Here is a 17904-nt window from a genome sequence, read left to right as displayed (position 1 = left end):
CCAGATTTTCGGTACTATACAGGGCTGCACCATTCTGAAAAAAATATTAATCGCGATTATTTTGCTCAGAATTGAGATCACGATTCTCTGTAACATTTTTTCTTAAATGTATAGGCTTATTGCACTCAAACTGCAAAAGGAAACACAACAAAATATGACTGTGTCAAACATATGATTGATCCAGGACTGGCATATGAACTTCTGACAACAGAAAGGAAACGCTTAATTGGTCATTCAGTTAGGGTATTCGACACAGCCATACCAAAAGTTTCAGTACCAAAAGTACCAGTGGGGGTACTTTTTTGGTACTTCAGTACTTTGGGGTGGGACTTCAAATGCTTTCTTTGTCGAATGGTTATGCAAGTAGAAGAAAGGAACAGCTCAGCAGTTGCAACATCTTTTAAAAGAGGGGATATTTTGGATAGACAAGGAAAAAAAATTAAATCTCTCTCTGCCCTTAAATCTAACCTCCTCCAGGCTGAGAGCTCCCAGTATGCAAGAATGGGGCCTGCCCCTGTGGTATAGTGTGGTGATGTCATTAGTAAGTGATAAGTGCATTTCCTCCATTCTGCTACCAGCTCGGGTTGCGTGGCCATGGGATGGAATATTGCCTGAACCCAAATCAGACCGCTTTCAGGTCACAGGAGATGCTGGCCAGGGGGGCTGGAGGGGGGGTGCTTTTCCATGTCATCCTGTGGGAGTAACGTGAATTATTTAGCTAATTTTTTCAAGATTGTGATTCAAGATTGAAGGTGTGAGGACTCCTCAGCCAATCAGGCCACTAATTAGTAATCTAATTAGGGTGTTGCAGCGAAAAGCTGCATACACAGCGGCCCTTTCTGGATAAGATCAGCCAACCCTGACTTGGTAACTCTTTGGAAAAGCAGAACCAGAAGAAGGGATGGAAAGTTGAAGTGGGCGAAAGTGGGGGGTGGCAAACAGTATTTGTGAAATGAGTCATTGATTCTGCACCTATCCTCATTAAGAGCTGCGCCCTTATTTTTTTCTTTTTTTGCATAATTCACCTTCCCTGAAGAACTGCATCTTTGTTCACATAGCCCGTTGTGTAATGTTTCAGTGTAGCAGTGGCTTACCCACTGGAAGTGGATGGTCTTCCTTTGGATCGGCGGCCTAAAGTCAGCCCTAAATCCTACTGCAAAGAGCCTGTTAATTTCGCTAAGATGGTGGTCTGCTGCAGGTCTGAAGCCCATGCTGTGCTTTCTGCTGTTAGGCTATGTGGCTCTCACACACACTAAAATATGTCTCAAAGTTCACAATTCATGTTATTTTTAAAAGTACTCGCTAACATCGCATGGGTTGCAACCTAAATTGTTTTGGGTGTAATTTTTGGTTAGTGGACTTCCTAGTAGATGCAATCGATAATGCAGACATGTCTGTCACGGTTGAGATTGACAGAGCTGAGTTCATGTGAATTGCTGGTTTTGGTGACTAATCACCACATACCAAATGTTTTTTATTTCTGAATATGGCAATAATCTATTAGATCCAGAAGTCCTTTGCTTAAGTGCAGGCTCGCTGATATTTAAAAACACTGGGATCTTCTCAAACACTAATTTGTGATTGAACTGGGATCCTGCCCCACACTGTTGTATTTCAGCCACCAAACCGCCTTTTTAGTTGGAACAAAAATCATATATGTAAAGTGTTTTTTTTAATCTTCATTAGACTAACATTTATCAGATTTTTATGCTAGAGCTTGAAATGCACTGGTGCTGTACATACAGTGGGAAATGAAATAGGCGAGTGCAAAAAATATAATTGGTAATGTGATCACCAATCTTTCAGGTTTTTTTATGATAAATTTGTCACAACCTTGGCCTGTTCCTAGAGCTAGAGGAACTTCTGACAGCTTGACATGTCAGATACCTGATGCTCCACACGAGGCAGGGCAGGGGGACGGATCTGGCAGATATGATGGGGGCATGCTATGCCGCTGGAGTTCCTAGGACCCCGGCCTTCTGCCTGTCAAGGCAGCATGACCTCAGGCCTGTGTGATGGAGTATCTCAGCCTGTCGCAAGATGCTCTCCTCTTGCGCTCGTTTTCAATAATTCAGTCCTTTTCCTTGCGGCTCTCTTTTGGTGAGTCGTGTGCGTATGCGACCATACTGTATGCAGACACACCCCCCCCCCCTTCAGTAGACTTTATTAATTATATCTCATTAGTTGCTGTGGAAACGAAGAGTGGCAGGGCAAGGGGTAGAATCGCTCCTGGGGGGATCAACCACATGTCAGATTAGCATTGGGAAACATAAATACTTCTCTGTGTTGTCAGGACTGGAATCCTAGCTGCGGAGGCTGGGCTTGGCAATCAGCAAGGCTGTGTGGAGGTAGGTGCCATGCTGCACTGTGCGGAGGCAGATCTTTGCGATATGTGAGGCAGGGCTCGCCGATTAAATGAAACAACGTGAAGGCAGGGCCTGGCGATTAAGCGAGGCAGCATGGAGGCAGGGCTCGGAGATTAACAAGGCCGCGTGGGGGTGCACCGCACCTCATAGAGATAGGGCTCAGCAATAACTGAAGCTCCACAGAGACAGGTCTTGGTGATAAGCAAGACCATGCGGAGACATGCCATGGCGATAAGCGAGGCCGTGCAGAGGCAGAGCTCGGTGGTGAGCGAGGCCGTGCAGAGGCAGAGCTCGGTGGTGAGCGAGGCCGTGCAGAGGCAGAGCTCGGTGGTGAGCGAGGCCGTGCAGAGGCAGAGCTCGGTGGTGAGCGAGGTTGCGTGGAGGTAGGCACAGTGTGGGGACAAGGCTCCGTGATTAAGCGGGGCTGCGCAGAGGTAAGTGCTGCACAGCACGGAGGCCAGGCTCCGTGATAATCAAGCTCTCGCAGAGGCAGGGCTCGGTGATAAGCAAGGCTGTGCAGAGGGTTGGTGAGTAAGTGAAGGCAGGTTTCGGCGACTAGCCAAGGCTGCGCAGAGGGTTGGTGAGTAAGTGAAGGCAGGTTTCGGCGACTAGCCAAGGCTGTGCAGAGGGTTGGTGAGTAAGTGAAGGCAGGTTTCGGCGACTAGCCAAGGCTGTGCAGAGGGTTGGTGAGTAAGTGAAGGCAGGTTTCGGCGACTAGCCAAGGCTGCGCAGAGGGTTGGTGAGTAAGTGAAGGCAGGTTTCGGCGACTAGCCAAGGCTGCGCAGAGGGTTGGTGAGTAAGTGAAGGCAGGTTTCGGCGACTAGCCAAGGCTGTGCAGAGGGTTGGTGAGTAAGTGAAGGCAGGTTTCGGCGACTAGCCAAGGCTGCGCAGAGGGTTGGTGAGTAAGTGAAGGCAGGTTTCGGCGACTAGCCAAGGCTGCGCAGAGGGTTGGTGAGTAAGTGAAGGCAGGTTTCGGCGACTAGCCAAGGCTGTGCAGAGGGTTGGTGAGTAAGTGAAGGCAGGTTTCGGCGACTAGCCAAGGCTGCGCAGAGGGTTGGTGAGTAAGTGAAGGCAGGTTTCGGCGACTAGCCAAGGCTGCGCAGAGGGTTGGTGAGTAAGTGAAGGCAGGTTTCGGCGACTAGCCAAGGCTGTGCAGAGGGTTGGTGAGTAAGTGAAGGCAGGTTTCGGCGACTAGCCAAGGCTGTGCAGAGGGTTGGTGAGTAAGTGAAGGCAGGTTTCGGCGACTAGCCAAGGCTGCGCAGAGGTAGGCTGGCTCGCCTCCATCATCCTGGGTGCCTGAGCTTCAGCTGTAGGTTGTCAGGGTGCTAATGGTTGTGGTTGGGGAGATTTGTAGAAAGGAACTAGAAAGTGTTGGCTACTCTTGGTTGTGACCACTAGAAATGGGATAATTGCTCAGTTTCAGATATCGCCTCCAGCAAACCGATCGGTCCAGGCAGAATAGGGATTATTGTTTAAATATTCCCCATGACCCAGACAGTGTCATTTAGCTGTTGGATCTATATGTACATACTGTACCATGTCCTTTCAGAGCAAAGCATCTCTCTGCTCTTGTATCTCTCTTATGGAGCAGTGTGCAGTTAGTGAATTCCAGTTGGCGGCATAGTCTGCAGTTTTGGTTCATTGTGATTTGTTTGCTGTCAGTTTTTTCCCAAAACATTTTTTTTTGTGGATGTACAGTAACTACATATGAATGCGCCTGTAGCTTGTCATCAGCTCAGCAGTGAAAACAAGAGGCTTGATTTCTATCTGAAGGACATCAGGGTATAGCTGCAGCCATGACCAGCCTCTTAATGACCAGCCTCTTAATGACCAGCCTCTGCAAACATAATAAACAGAGGGAGCGCAGCGGATCCAGTGCCGCGCTGCTGTTTAGTCTTAGTCACTGGCAGGAAATCGACATGGGAAGGATCTGCAGGGAGATACTCGTCCCCCGGGCCTGCCCCGTCATTCCCACGGCGTTGGCTCCATTTCTGCTGTCATTACATGAGGCCTGAAAAACAGGAAGTGCAGGAGCAGGAAGTGGGGGAGGGAGGCAGCAGGCCCCTCCCACAGGCCGCGGCGGGTCACACACAAGAAATTGGCCAGCTGTGGACAGAAGCCTTGACGTCATTCGGCGAGCGAGCGGCTGCCTCCGTGGACGGATGACAGAGCAGGAAGTTTCTGAGCCAAGGGGATGTGCGGCATTTGTTCTGAGATCTGGCCTCTTTTGGTTTCTGTGCTGCTACACTTGTGTCCTAAACATAGCAAGTTTAAGATGTATGAGGGAGCAGGAGGGAGAGAGACCCTGCCAGATGAAATGCAGCCCCACTGAGGTATCGCCATGTGAATGGCCTCTGATTGGTGCTGCCTTCCTGTGCTGAGGGTGAGGCTCTTGATGCGTGTGGCTCCGTGAGTCGCATGCGTGCTTAGTCACCAGGACTCGCTCACCGCAGCGTTCACAGTGAGCTCACCATCCAGCTTCTTGCAGGCCCTTCCTCCTCCTTTGGGGGGGAGGGCCATCAGCGGCATGGAGCCGTGTTTTTTGACTCCTTTCCAAGAGCACCTGAAGTCCTCGTGGTCTGCTGATGACATTAGTCTCTCAGCCATTCATCTTGCGCACAGCTGCTCCTGAACCTGCGGCTCATATTTTTAATGCATATTCGGGAAAACCTGGAACCATATGACGCGGGCTCTGAGTTTTACCGGGAATTCCCCTTTTAGGACAGGATGGGAGAATTAAAAGAAAGGCAGGGTTACTGTCAAAATAAGAACAGATCATACTAACTCTGGGAAACGAGAACAGGCGGAAAGAATAGAAGTGAGTTAAAATGGTTTTTGATGCCCTGAGAAAGATGGTGCCTCCGCCCTGCCTCCTCCCAAATGTAAAAACGTAGCTGTTGGGAGTATTTTGAGAAGCTGTTTTGTAGTTTCTTAGTAGCACAGCAACTCCAGAGCTGTGGGTGTGAGCCCCGTGCTGGCTGTGGATAGTGCACACATTCTGCTGTGTTTAGTGTGGGTGTGAGCCGCTGTGCTGGCTGTGGAGAGTGCACACATTCTGCTGTGTTTAGTGTGGGTGTGAGCCGCTGTGCTGGCTGTGGAGAGTGCACACATTCTGCTGTGTTTAGTGTGGGTGTGAGCCGCTGTGCTGGCTGTGGAGAGTGCACACATTCTGCTGTGTTTAGTGTGGGTGTGAGCCGCTGTGCTGGCTGTGGAGAGTGCACACATTCTGCTGTGTTTAGTGTGGGTGTGAGCCCCGTGCTGGCTGTGGATAGTGCACACATTCTGCTGTGTTTAGTGTGGGTGTGAGCCGCTGTGCTGGCTGTGGAGAGTGCACACATTCTGCTGTGTTTAGTGTGGGTGTGAGCCCCGTGCTGGCTGTGGAGAGTGCACACATTCTGCTGTGTTTAGTGTGGGTGTGAGCCCCGTGCTGGCTGTGGAGAGTGCACACATTCTGCTGTGTTTAGTGTGGGTGTGAGCCCCGTGCTGGCTGTGGAGAGTGCACACATTCTGCTGTGTTTAGTGTGGGTGTGAGCCGCTGTGCTGGCTGTGGGGAGTGCACACATTCTGCTGTGTTTAGTGTGGGTGTGAGCCCCGGTGCTGGCTGTGGAGAGTGCACACATTCTGCTGTGTTTAGTGTGGGTGTGAGCCCCGTGCTGGCTGTGGAGAGTGCACACATTCTGCTGTGTTTAGTGTGGGTGTGAGCCCCGTGCTGGCTGTGGAGAGTGCACACATTCTGCTGTGTTTAGTGTGGGTGTGAGCCCCGTGCTGGCTGTGGAGAGTGCACACATTCTGCTGTGTTTAGTGTGGGTGTGAGCCCCGTGCTGGCTGTGGGGAGTGTTACACATCCCGTGCTCCCCATTCCAGACTCTATTTATTTTTATTTTGTATGAATGTATTTAGAGTTCAAGAAAATCTACTATTAAAAAGACAAGATTTTGTTAAAGTTCAAGAAATGCATGATATTTCCAAAGTCAGCGAGTCATCGTATTAAATAATCGTTTTCTCAGTATTGACCAAAAAGGTGATTATGATTTTTGCCGTAATCGAACACCCCTAGTGTGAGTGATTGTTTTCTTGCATGTCCCATCCGGGGTGACAGTTTAAGTGTCCTGTGATGGATATATGTGGTTGTCTACTAGTACATGATGAACTCATCATGCAGCGATTGGTCAGCTGTATTCATGCTATTTAAGTAGTTCATATTCTTGCTGTGTGGTTTAGCTCAGTTTCCATTACACTCTCTCTGGGAGTTCAGCCGGGCTTTGGACTTTATTGATTTCTTTGTCAGGTAGATATGGTTTCTCTTACGGTCTACAGCACTATGCCGGGCGGTTTGCAGCCTTAAAGGCTGTGAATCAAATGTCTGATGAGCAGTTAATGGGTTGGACTGCCTGCTCAGTGTCACAGGGGGTCTGTGAGTAACGTGAGTGACGGAGCCAAAACGGCGGGAAATAGACATCTGAAGTCTGAATACATTCCACAGTGCAGACAAAGCTTGGAAAACGTTCCTCGTAACACGGCCTTGCATGCCCATTTTTCACACAAATACAGAGCCGAGCTTTATTTTGATGTCACAGGAAGCCATGAGACTGGACGTCACACACACACACGTGAGCACTGCAAATGCCAGGCGGGTGAACGGTGCCCAGTGTGGTTAATGACCGAGGTTATACCTGCTGCGACATCCCATGCAGGAGAGCTGGTGACCCCTACTGTGTGTTTCATTTGCGAAGACTGACGTTTTTACATTATGTGCAAAGTAGCACATTTTCCACGGCTCTCTCTGGAATTTAATGAGTAGTGCATTGTGACATGCTCCAGAGCAGCAGGAATATGTCATTATGGAGCATACATGTAGTGCTTGTTCTGTGATTGCCTCTCCTGATGTTTATCCGCTCTGGCATGAATGTTGATGCTTAGTGGGGTGCGTTTGCTTTTGTCGTTGTCCTGGAGATCGGCTTCCTGGGTTCCTTTGCACATAGGAGACCACAGGGCTGCGTTTTTGCCTGACTCTCGTGGTTTAATCAGGCTGTCCCCACAGTCTGAAGCACAGTGGGTCTAGGCGTAATGACTCGATACTGAAGGCCTTTCCACAGAACATTCGCCTTACATCTCTTATGAACGCCTTTGTCGGCAGAGAGACCACTTCCAGCACAGTTCACTACAGCTCAGGTTGCAGTTAAAAATATGGCCATTCCATTTTCCATTAGTTTTGATGGGCATTCTTGCAGTAGCGTCACAGCCTGGCATTGTTTGTGAGAACGGGCTGAGCTTCAGTTAGTCAGACTATCTTAGTGAGCCGCCATGCACGTATTTTTTTTTTTAAATGTAATCTAATTTTAGTCAGCAAAAATTACAAGATATTGAGTCAGCTGTTTTAACTTTTGACTTGGTTGACCAAATCTACAGTACATGCAGTCAATGAAACTAACAGGTTTAGTCATAGTCTAATACATCATTTTCACATATTTGAAAATTTCACTTAATTTTCTGTGTACACACACACACACACACAAACGCATCTCATTTTTATTCATTGATGAAAGCCAGTACATTTCTTCATAGTTTTTGGCATCATAAATTATCTTTTATTTTATTGTCTTGTTTTTTGTCATTTAAAAATCTTTGTTGACAGATTTTTTATCATAATTTTTGTCAACAAAATTAACACTGGATGCGGTATTTAATACCACTGTTGGTTATGATAACAAGCAGCCTGAAACATTTCTTACCACCTCAGAGTCCCCAGAGTAATTGAAAGTTAGACTTGTTTTACGAACAGAACAAATAGGCTTTACATGGTTCACCATGACCTCTTTGGGGTGAAAAGAGACAGATTTTGGGCAGTCAGCTGCTGTCTTTAAGATCTCTCTGAATTTGCCAGCATCAGTTGTGTTCTTTCCAGCTAGTGTGCAAAACCATGCCTTGCAGATTGATGACTTGTCTAATGACTCAAATTGCACTCCGTAAGGAAGTTATTTAAAGGTTTATGCAGCCTTCTGAATACCACTAAATGATTAGCTCAGGATAAATAACGTGAAAAAGTACTGTGATGAATACTGCACTAAGCAGGGGTGGAAAGTGTCAGTTTTAGATGAGGAGCAGAGAAGAAGAAGCTCGCATCATATTCATAGCTCTGTTCTAATGTGGTTTTCAGGAAATTCTTCTTGGGTTCTGTGTGGTCGGAGTTTCCTATCGCCGATAGATGCATGTAGGTTGGCAGCAAGTCTATCTCAGTAATATTTGTAAGAAATAGTCTGATGAGTGGAAAATATCATTACAGCATCCAGTTTGTGGTGCATAAACTTCAAAAGTTTTAGCTGCTACACTAACACTAGACATTTAACAGTATTTAATGATGCCAATTTGGGCAGCCGCACTAGAGCATATAAGTCTTTGTCCTGTTTTTTGGTTGCTTCTTCTTCCCATATATTTTCAACACCCAATACGAAGGTTCCAGCAATAGGGCTGCTGTAGAGGAAACATTTTCTTGGGTACAGAAAGCTGGAGACCATGAACAAGGTGCTAGCAGGCCACATTTCCTTCTCCTGCACTGATGTAAAGGCCTTGGATGCAGGTCGATCTCTGCTAGCAGGCTACATTTTCTTCTCCTGCACTGATGTAAAGGGCTTGGATCCAGGTCGATCTCTGCTAGCAGGCCATGTTTCCTTCTCCTGCACTGGTGTAAAGGGCTTGGATCCGGGTCGATCTCTGCTAGCAGGCTACGTTTCCTTCTCCTGCACTGGTGTAAAGGGCTTGGATCCGGGTCGATCTCTGCTAGCAGGCCACGTTTCCTTCTCCTGCACTGGTGTAAAGGGCTTGGATCCGGGTCGATCTCTGCTAGCAGGCCATGTTTCCTTCTCCTGCACTGCTGTAAACGGCTTGGATCTAGGTCAATCTCTGCTAGCAGGCCACGTTTCCTTCTCCTGCCTGGTGGAATTGGCTTGGATCCAGGTCGATCTCTGCTAGCAGGCCAAATTTCCTTCTCCTGCACCGGTGTAAAGGGCTTGGATCCGGGTCGACCTCTGCTAGAAGGCCACATTTCCTTCTCCTGCACCGGTGTAAAGGGCTTGGATCCAGGTCGATCTCTGCTGAAACTTCCCTCTTCGGCTCGTCTTATGTGGATAGATTATTTAAAATACTGGGGAAGCACCTTTTTACATAGTACTCCTGCAGGCCTTCTGCTTCCCTGTCTCTCTTGATGGGTGATGGGAGATTTTATTGATTCACTGGAAGATTTTATTGCCACCCACTGGAATGGTCAAGGTGGAGTAGGGGGTGGGTGCTGAAGATTTCTGGGCGACTGCTTATGAGAGTGTTTAAGGGCATGAACCGTCAGTGACAGTTACACCCACACTCTCACACTACGAACAATCTAGGCACAATGGTTTCCCTAACAATTTACTCCTGGACTGCGGGAGGACCCTTCCAACGATGGGGAGAATTTACAAATGGCACACCCTGACCCAGGGGCTTCCCCCAGCCCTGGAGGTATGCAGTACAGCAGCACAGAAGGTATGAATAAGAGAAACCACTGTAGTAGAGCATACAGACAGTACTGCAGTATTGTATTCTATAGAGTATATACAGTACAAAGTTTCCTAGTCACTTTAAGGTCAGAAATATTACTGTTTCACAGCCCTGCTTTTTTTTATGTATCTCTTGCTCTTTTGGGATTTATCCTAAATTTACTGTGCTTTGTTCTCAGTGCTTGAACTTTGGTTGAATACTTTGTTTTACTGGAAAGGCTGTAACTTTGTTGGATGAATAGTGCCGTGAATCGCGCATGGCTCCTCTCTCTGTGCCAGGACGTTTATGACTTAAAAGTGGGATGATGTCATTATTGCCTTTGACGGAAGTGGGAATTGTATGCGGGGTCAGCCGAGCGCGATGGGTACCTAGAGCTGGGTGAATGGTACCCAAAAGCAAAGCCACCAAACACAAGGACACTGAGGGAGAAGAGGACCATGGGGGGAGTGGTGGGGGGCAGCAGTAGTGGGTGGGGAAGCAGCGGGGGTTATGAGGAGCAAGGAGAAGTAGGGGGTTAACGGCCTCCTTTAGCATGATCCTGCAGGGAGGAGAAGGAGGAGGAGCAGAGCTGCAGAAGCTGAGCCCCCTGGCCTGCACACACATCACCGTGCTCCCTCCCTCTGTCTTCCAGGTCAGGCCAGGAGACGCGGGACAGCACAGCAGGGTGGACAATGTGCTAGAGGGGAGACAGAAGGCAAGCTCTGGTGTTTTCCTGATTTATTCTGGGAAGTCAGAGACCACAGGAACGGCAAGATGGGACGGAAGAAGATCCAGATCACGCGGATCATGGATGAACGGAACCGACAGGTAGGCATCGCCCTTCCTGCACAATCATGATGTGGATTCAAAACTTATGTGTGAGTGAAGTTTATGATCTGTTATGGATGTATATGTATACAGTTGGTAGTCAGTATGTAGTGACTCTAGTCAGTGTGCCAGAGCACATTCAGCGTTTTATGATGCTGGAATTATATTTTGAAATAGAACCACATTTGAGGTGTATTACTGCAACACCTTCAGATGGAAGAAGTCATTTTCAGTTACCATGGCGAATAACGCTTCCTGGCCATTGGATGGGCACGGCAGGGGGTGGGACACTGCAGAGCTGTTTGCTTCCGGTGATGGCCTTGGGGGGCGGGTAAGACCCCCTGAACTGGCCCCTGCAGCCCTAATCTCAGCACTATGAGTGAGTAGCTGCTGGTAGGCCGGGGGACTGCATGGTGTCTCCCGAGCGTGTCTGAGCGCATCTGGCCTGAGGGACCTTCCAGCTGGGGGCTTCCCAATAGGCCCCCAAGGTCCACCTGTCACTGCAGCCCCCGCCAGTCTGGAATATACCCAGGGTGGGCGCTGCTCATGGGTGGAACACTGCTGTAACACTGTGAAACTTTTTAGCCATTCTTATCAAATGTCCAATGATTTATATCTATTGCAGTAGCCATTTATACAGCTGGTATTAAACTAGAACAAGTTCCAGGGGATCAACAGCTCTCCTGGAGTACGAACCAGTAACTTTGAGACTGTAAATCCTTCTCCACTAATTTTATACATGTGTGTGTATCTGCAAGTGGTCCCCAGGTCTGTCCCCAGCTCTGTCCCCTAAGTAGTCTTTAATTTCTTGAATTTCTAATATACTAGGTTTCATGGCTGTCCGTTAGTAATTACGAGTTGCCCATAAGTCAGACGTTCTTAACCCAAGGACTGCCAGTTTAGTATTATCGGATTTTGTTGTAGATTTCAGCTCTTCAATGGCGTCCCTTTGTACTCAGTTTCACTTCAAGTCCAACCCTAAGTTCTATTAGGAGGATGCTGAGTTACACCTTCTCAAAATATTATTAGCACTTTGTGGGCTAATTGAAGCCATCTTCACTCCCCAGGCTGCAGTGACATTAGTAACGATGCCCCACACTTCTTAACCATCTCCCCAACACCATTCCTCATGCTGTCTGTTGCCATGTAGATGGCACTTTCCCCCAAGTGAGAAAACCAATCTGCACGTTGGGCCAATTATCAGTGTAGTGTAGCGTAGCACTGGTTGCCTGCTGAGTGAGTGAGAGCCCCATGCATGCAATCCAAACCCGCTTACTCAATTCTGCACTGACCTCTGACATCAGTGCAGACTGACTGCTGGTGGCGGCTGACAACTGAGACGGATTAGTCTAAAGGAAAAAAGAAAAAAAAAACGACATCACTCAAGAGTGCATAGTACACATCTCGCAGGAATTTGGTGTGAATTACAAGATTATATGGTCTTACAGAAAGAGATTAAAAGTATCACAAGCTATAAAGAGTCCATTTCAATTTTACATGCACGTGTTGTCCCACACGCGCTCACATGCGCAGGTACAACCGAACACAGATGCAGAGTTAAGCACTGCATGCATGGTGAATTCTCAGAACCTTACTGTACTGCCTATGCACATTCGTCTTCTGATCTTCACCTTGATCAAAGTCACAACTTGGAGCCAGCAGAGCAGAAGCACGCTTCCTGTTGAGGGGATATTTTATATTTGTTTTTCTCTGCTGTCTGGCCTGCCTCTGTGTCAGTCATTAACTGTCAGAGGTGCTCTCCTCTCAAACAAAGGCCGGCCCTGATGTTCGTGTGGCGGATGGTCTAGGAGAAGCTGTGGTACGCTTGTCTATGACCAGCTCAAGACGAGCTCTCTGGGATGCGCCGGCGGCCCAGGGGAGTAGGCATTAGCATATCCTCTCCGTTCTAACGACAATTAGAAGCTTTATCTCCACGCCAGTGCCTCAGGTGTTTTGTACTGGCAGCGCTAAATGAAAGATCGCTTTAAGTGGGCTAATTAAATACTGTGGCATCGCGGCGCTCTGTGCTGGGATGTCGTCCTTCTTGCAGCTTTACTTTGATGAAGCTGTTGACCTTCCTTTTCAAATATGCATGAGAGAACTGGGGCACAGCTTTGAAATTTGTAAACAGTGTTTGAAAGGCCGACTGCGGGTACCTCTCCATTCTTTTACGTTGAAGGCATGCATACAAAAAGTATTTTTTCTGTGCTTAAATTAAACACATTATACCATTGTAAAGAAAATAAATGTGTCTTATAACAAGGTGAGTTAAAAATATATTGTAGAACAGTTTCCAAAAAAAATGCAATAATGTATGACACCACTGTGCAGAGTCTCCTGTTACGTATGTGACATGTTGGTTTTATTTCAGACTAATGGTGAGTGAATGATTGTTACAGCAAGCTTAATTTCCACAGTCATTTCTCTGTAGGGGCAGCTTACAATTTTCCCTTCATAAAACTGGCTTATTGGTGAGGGTTTGTGCACTCGCTGGTCATGGTTGGTAAACGGCCTACAGCCTCAGATGAATATTATTTTAATGTGTACTTTCTGCAGGCTAACGTCATATCCCTCAGAGCCAGAGAGTCCCTTGGTTTTCCCTTCCGCTTCTGCCATACTCATTTTGGAGAAGCTGAGGGAGAAACAAGCAAACAGTGATAGTGCCCTCAGTCAGAGGGCCGCCCACATCCCCATCCCAATCCACATCCCTGTCTCTGTCCACATCCCTGTCCCCATCCCTGTCCTCTCCACCCAGCTACAGCAAGGGACGGCTTTGGTACGAGAGTAGGCTTGTGGAACATTTTTTTTAGACATGACTGTCAACATGTGAGATTGTGTTTCCGTACATCGTTACATTTGCTAAAACCTAAAGTTCCTCAGCCTTATATTGTCCTAAGTTTTACTTCAAAATCCTTTCCTAAGGTCTCTAGATTTTTTCCCTTCCAGATTTAAAATGATGGTGCCTCTGGAATTGCTTTATAATCCTGCAAGAGCAAGGACTAATTCAATATCAATCATATCCATGCAGAATTCAGGTGTATGGGTATGTCTGAATTCAAGCATGGAGGGGGCATGGAAACCATCTCCGATAAAGTGGGAAGGACTGTGTGTTCATGTACAGCAGCGAGAAGGGCGCCCTGCCTTGCAGAGCTCACTGAGCACCCGGCCTGACATGCTAATTGCTAACCAGTGTCCGTGTCAACGGGAAAATGGCACCAGACAACAGCATTGCCCTAGAAGGCATTCTCTGCTTCTGTACAAGATCACGCTGATACTGGGTCCTGTAATTACAGTCATTAACAATGACGTATACCTGTCTCATTTAGGCAAAAACTGCCATGGACTTTCTGTGCCATGAATATTTTTAGATGATTCTCCAGTGAAATTAGCCTTAATTATTGCAGTGCGTGCACTGGCCCTGCGTGTTTTGCATGGCTGACCTGGGAAGCGGCTACGTTGCATAAGCGGTTTCTCTCGAAATCGTGGGAAGCGCGGCTGGAGACGTCGTCAGCGTGGCCACCCTATTAGCTACAATAGCTAGAGCCATTTATTTTGTGCTAGTCTCCATGGGTGGAGTTGGTATAATTGGATTCTGGGAGGTGTACTCAAGGTTTCTTGGAGAGGACGCGAGGGGGTGGATGCACGAGCAGCCTCTGGCGCTGGGTTACTGGGAGAGCTGCCAGTGCTCATGCTGTAGAGCCCCTGTGCTGCAGTAAGAGCTGTATGGGTAACTCAGTGTAGTTTTGTTACTTTTTCATTCGCTTCTGAAAGCTGGATGTCAGAGTTTGAGCAGCTATAGCTGGGTTTGGAATGCACGTTTCACACTGTAGTGACTGGCTGACCTGAGGTGATGGGAGGGCTCAGCTCCCTGTTGATAGCAGAATGCTGGAGGCCGGGAAGACGGGAAGACGTACAGTCACGGCTAGTAAGAATTAAACAAAAAAAAAAAAACAAGAAACAAACAAATGAAACTGATGCAGATGATGGTCAGACTGGTGGCAGGAAGTGGGGGTGCACAGTCCTGTTAGATCCGAAGGGCGTCTGCAGGTGTGTGGCTTGTACAATGCAGACTGTAGAAGTAAGAGACAGAAGCAGCTCTCTGAAGGTCATATTTTATGCATCTGTAATAGCCGAGCATTGAATCAAACTCTGATAAACTGAGGGAGTTGCTTATAGACAGAAGTTTCTTGAAAGGCAGTTATGATGGAGTCCTGCAGGCTGTGGTATTGGGTGGGCGGCTGCTTGTGATATTGCAGATGACTCATATTAAAGCTGGATTGGAAAATATAGGATACATAAATCTGTAAAAGAGAGATGCATATGGGTTTGTTACGTTTAGAGATCCTAGCTGGATTATCTTACCGACAGGGAGGGGCATCCCGCGAGGCTCCCAGATTTTTTGCGCTGTCTCACTGTTGTTGGGGCATATTGATTCTGATGATAGACCTGCTCAGTATCACCACAGAAGAATGTTTAAATTATGGTGACTATGTAATTCCAAGAAATGACCTGGAGCAAACACCCGTTGCTTTCAAGGAAAACATCATAAACCGAATTGAGATGCACAGCTTATTAGACGGAGAACCTGTGGGACTTTACAAAAATCAAAGAATTTCTTCAGTGGAAATCTGAGGACATTTTCAGTAACAATATAACAATATACATTAGCACACAAGTAGGGCAACAAAGTGAATTAATGAATGAATGTTTCATTTATATAGCACTTTTCAAACACACAAAGCGCTTTACAGAGCCAACGGGGAGCAACCTGAAACGCCCCCATTGTGTAGCACCCACATGGATGATGTATTTAACATGCTTATGACTGTTGGGAAGAAATTGTTCTGAGTCTTGAAGCACGGGCCCTGATGGACCAGTGGTGTTTTCTGGAGAGAAGAAGAAGGCTTAAGAGAGAAATGAGAATGAGGCTTTTGGAAGTTTGGAGGAACTTCTGAGGCTGGTATATGAGCCTAGAGATGGATCAAATGGTCACCCACCGTCTTCCTGGGTCAGTCTGTCTGGTCATGCTGTCTGTCTGCCTGGTATGTTATGCTTGTAAATTTTTCCAGGAATTATAAATTAAGGTTTTCTATTGTTCCTGTGTTGGGACGTTTAAGAAAAACGCAATTGAATACAGAGAGCCAGTTGAGCACAGGTCACAAATTGTGTTAATTTTCAATGTTTTGCTGCTGATATTTGAAGAGCTAATATGCCTTGGATCAGCAAATGTGATGGTTTTCTTTTGTTAAATTTTTTATAGGACATGGGAAAATAAATCATTGAAGTATTTGGTTATTTTATGATAGTACAAGCTACTATTTAGCAGGTAACACAATGGAGTTCAAATAAGATTATTACTAATAGTGCTGGCTGTGACTAATCACATATCATCTAACTAGGTTAGTAGAATTGCCATTGTGGAATATTGACACATTAAATTATCAACGACCTGAAATGCAACATTTACTGGAAGTAATTCCATTCTGTGGATATTAGTGAGTGTATGGTAGACACATCTATACATTTCTTGACATCATCAGAAGTATACAGTTTATGAATAATTCATTTGAGTTAAACATGATTTCTTTTAGAGAAGAATAATGAGAATGACTGTGAATGCATTTTAAGCAGATAGCCTGCTACAGCGATCCTCCATAAAGGCTGCTTAGCCCTCTGGTTGAAGGTGACTGGGCTCAGTTACATTTCTTCCCAACTGGCTGCCCTTGTTTTCGCAGCACAGGGACAGGATTCTAATGGTGCTCCTGATGTCCTAAAGACACACTGCTGTGCATGTATGTGACGTTCTAGAGATAGGATGCTCAAGACACAGTGGAGCAAATCTGTTTGGCGTGCTATAGGCAGGCTGCTAAGTGCGTATTTGACATTGTGAAGGTGGGGAATAGCGTGTGTGTTTGACATGCTGAGGGAGGGGTGCTAAGCATGCATTTGGCTGCGACCATGCCGAGCCTGCCAGCGTCTGAGAGGCAGCTGGGTCCCGGTGACAAGACCAGCAGCTCCCCAGATCACATTTAGCTACAGTCACGCGCTACGCTTACCAAGCAGCTTCTGGCGTGTCCCAGGGTCGACCCCTTGCCTGCTAGCGACTGACACAGACAGGCTGGCGGGGGGGGGGGTGGGCCTGGAACAGCCGTGACAGAGGGTGAGAAAGAGCTGCTTTAGGTGAGGAAAATGCCACACTTCTAGAGTCGACATGCGCGGGCGGCTTTAGCCCAAAGCTGTGAGAATTGGTGTTGAAAGTACATTTTAATCACTTTTTCAGCTTGTTTTAACTTCAGTTAATCTACTTAGGTTTATCCCTAGGGCCTGTGCTGAAAATAGACACGTGCAGAGTTTAAATCATCGTTCAGTTTTCCAAATAAACTGTCACTTTTGCCTGTTCAGTGACATTCGATAGAATTCTATGGCAATGACTGCTCAAGCGCGAAAGCGGCAATTCGTTGTCACACGTTATTGAGGCTGCTTGTCTCCATTCTTGCCGCGTGTCTTGCAGGTAACGTTCACGAAGAGGAAGTTCGGGCTGATGAAGAAGGCCTACGAGCTGAGCGTGCTCTGTGACTGTGAAATAGCACTCATCATTTTCAACAGCTCCAACAAGCTGTTTCAGTACGCCAGCACCGACATGGACAAAGTACTGCTGAAGTACACAGAGTACAACGAGCCACATGAGAGCAGGACCAACTCTGACATCGTGGAGGTGAGTCCGCTGCTGCTTAGTCCGACATGGAAGCAGCACAGATGCCCTTTCAAATCTGAGTAGACAAGTATAGATCACACTGCATGTAGATCTTATGGAAGACCTTGATTTTCTTCTTTTCTTGGCCAACACTTGGGAGAGGAAGGGTAGAGCTCTCTTTGCAGAGATATTGCCAAAGCTTTTCACTTTCCCCATTCATCTGACACGTCAATAATGCTGAGAATCGTTGCTCCGAAGCAACATCCCCGTTTAGCATTTTGAAGTCAAAGTCGTCTCCTGGGGTTAAGCTCTCGTCCGTCTTACTGAAGTTCATGTTATTCACCAGACATTTTGGAGGAATATGCAGGAACATTGAGTGTCCCCCCCCCATTAGGACTCTCGCAATGAGAGCAATATCGCGATACTGCAATACCGCGATATTGACAAGCCAAACACCGGGGGGGGGGGGGCAAGCAACCACCACAACTGCATCGTTCACGTTTTTTG

The 17904-nt window shown here is 47.1% G+C and overlaps 1 protein-coding gene across 7 annotated transcripts in view; it reads left to right on the top strand.

Annotated features, from left to right (window-relative positions):
* Nucleotides 1–17904, top strand: part of LOC111846736 (myocyte-specific enhancer factor 2A-like) — an 87102-nt gene that overhangs the window by 24995 nt on the left and 44203 nt on the right. For 6 of the 7 annotated variants that reach the window (XM_023817248.2, XM_023817250.2, XM_023817244.2 and 3 more), the window contains 2 exons: nt 10528–10703; nt 17215–17418. In XM_023817248.2, the coding sequence (XP_023673016.1) occupies nt 10650–10703; nt 17215–17418 (258 nt within the window). In that variant the 5' untranslated portion in view covers nt 10528–10649. Of the gene's footprint in view, nt 1–2304; nt 2349–10527; nt 10704–17214; nt 17419–17904 lie in introns of those variants that run through there. The other variant, XM_072698354.1, reaches the window with a different exon arrangement.

The sequence above is a fragment of the Paramormyrops kingsleyae genome, chromosome 13 (genome assembly GCF_048594095.1).
Source record: "Paramormyrops kingsleyae isolate MSU_618 chromosome 13, PKINGS_0.4, whole genome shotgun sequence".
In the NCBI taxonomy this organism is placed as follows: Eukaryota; Metazoa; Chordata; class Actinopteri; order Osteoglossiformes; family Mormyridae; genus Paramormyrops; species Paramormyrops kingsleyae.
Note: the sequence above shows the minus strand (reverse complement) of the source record. Positions and strands in the feature narration are given on the sequence as shown.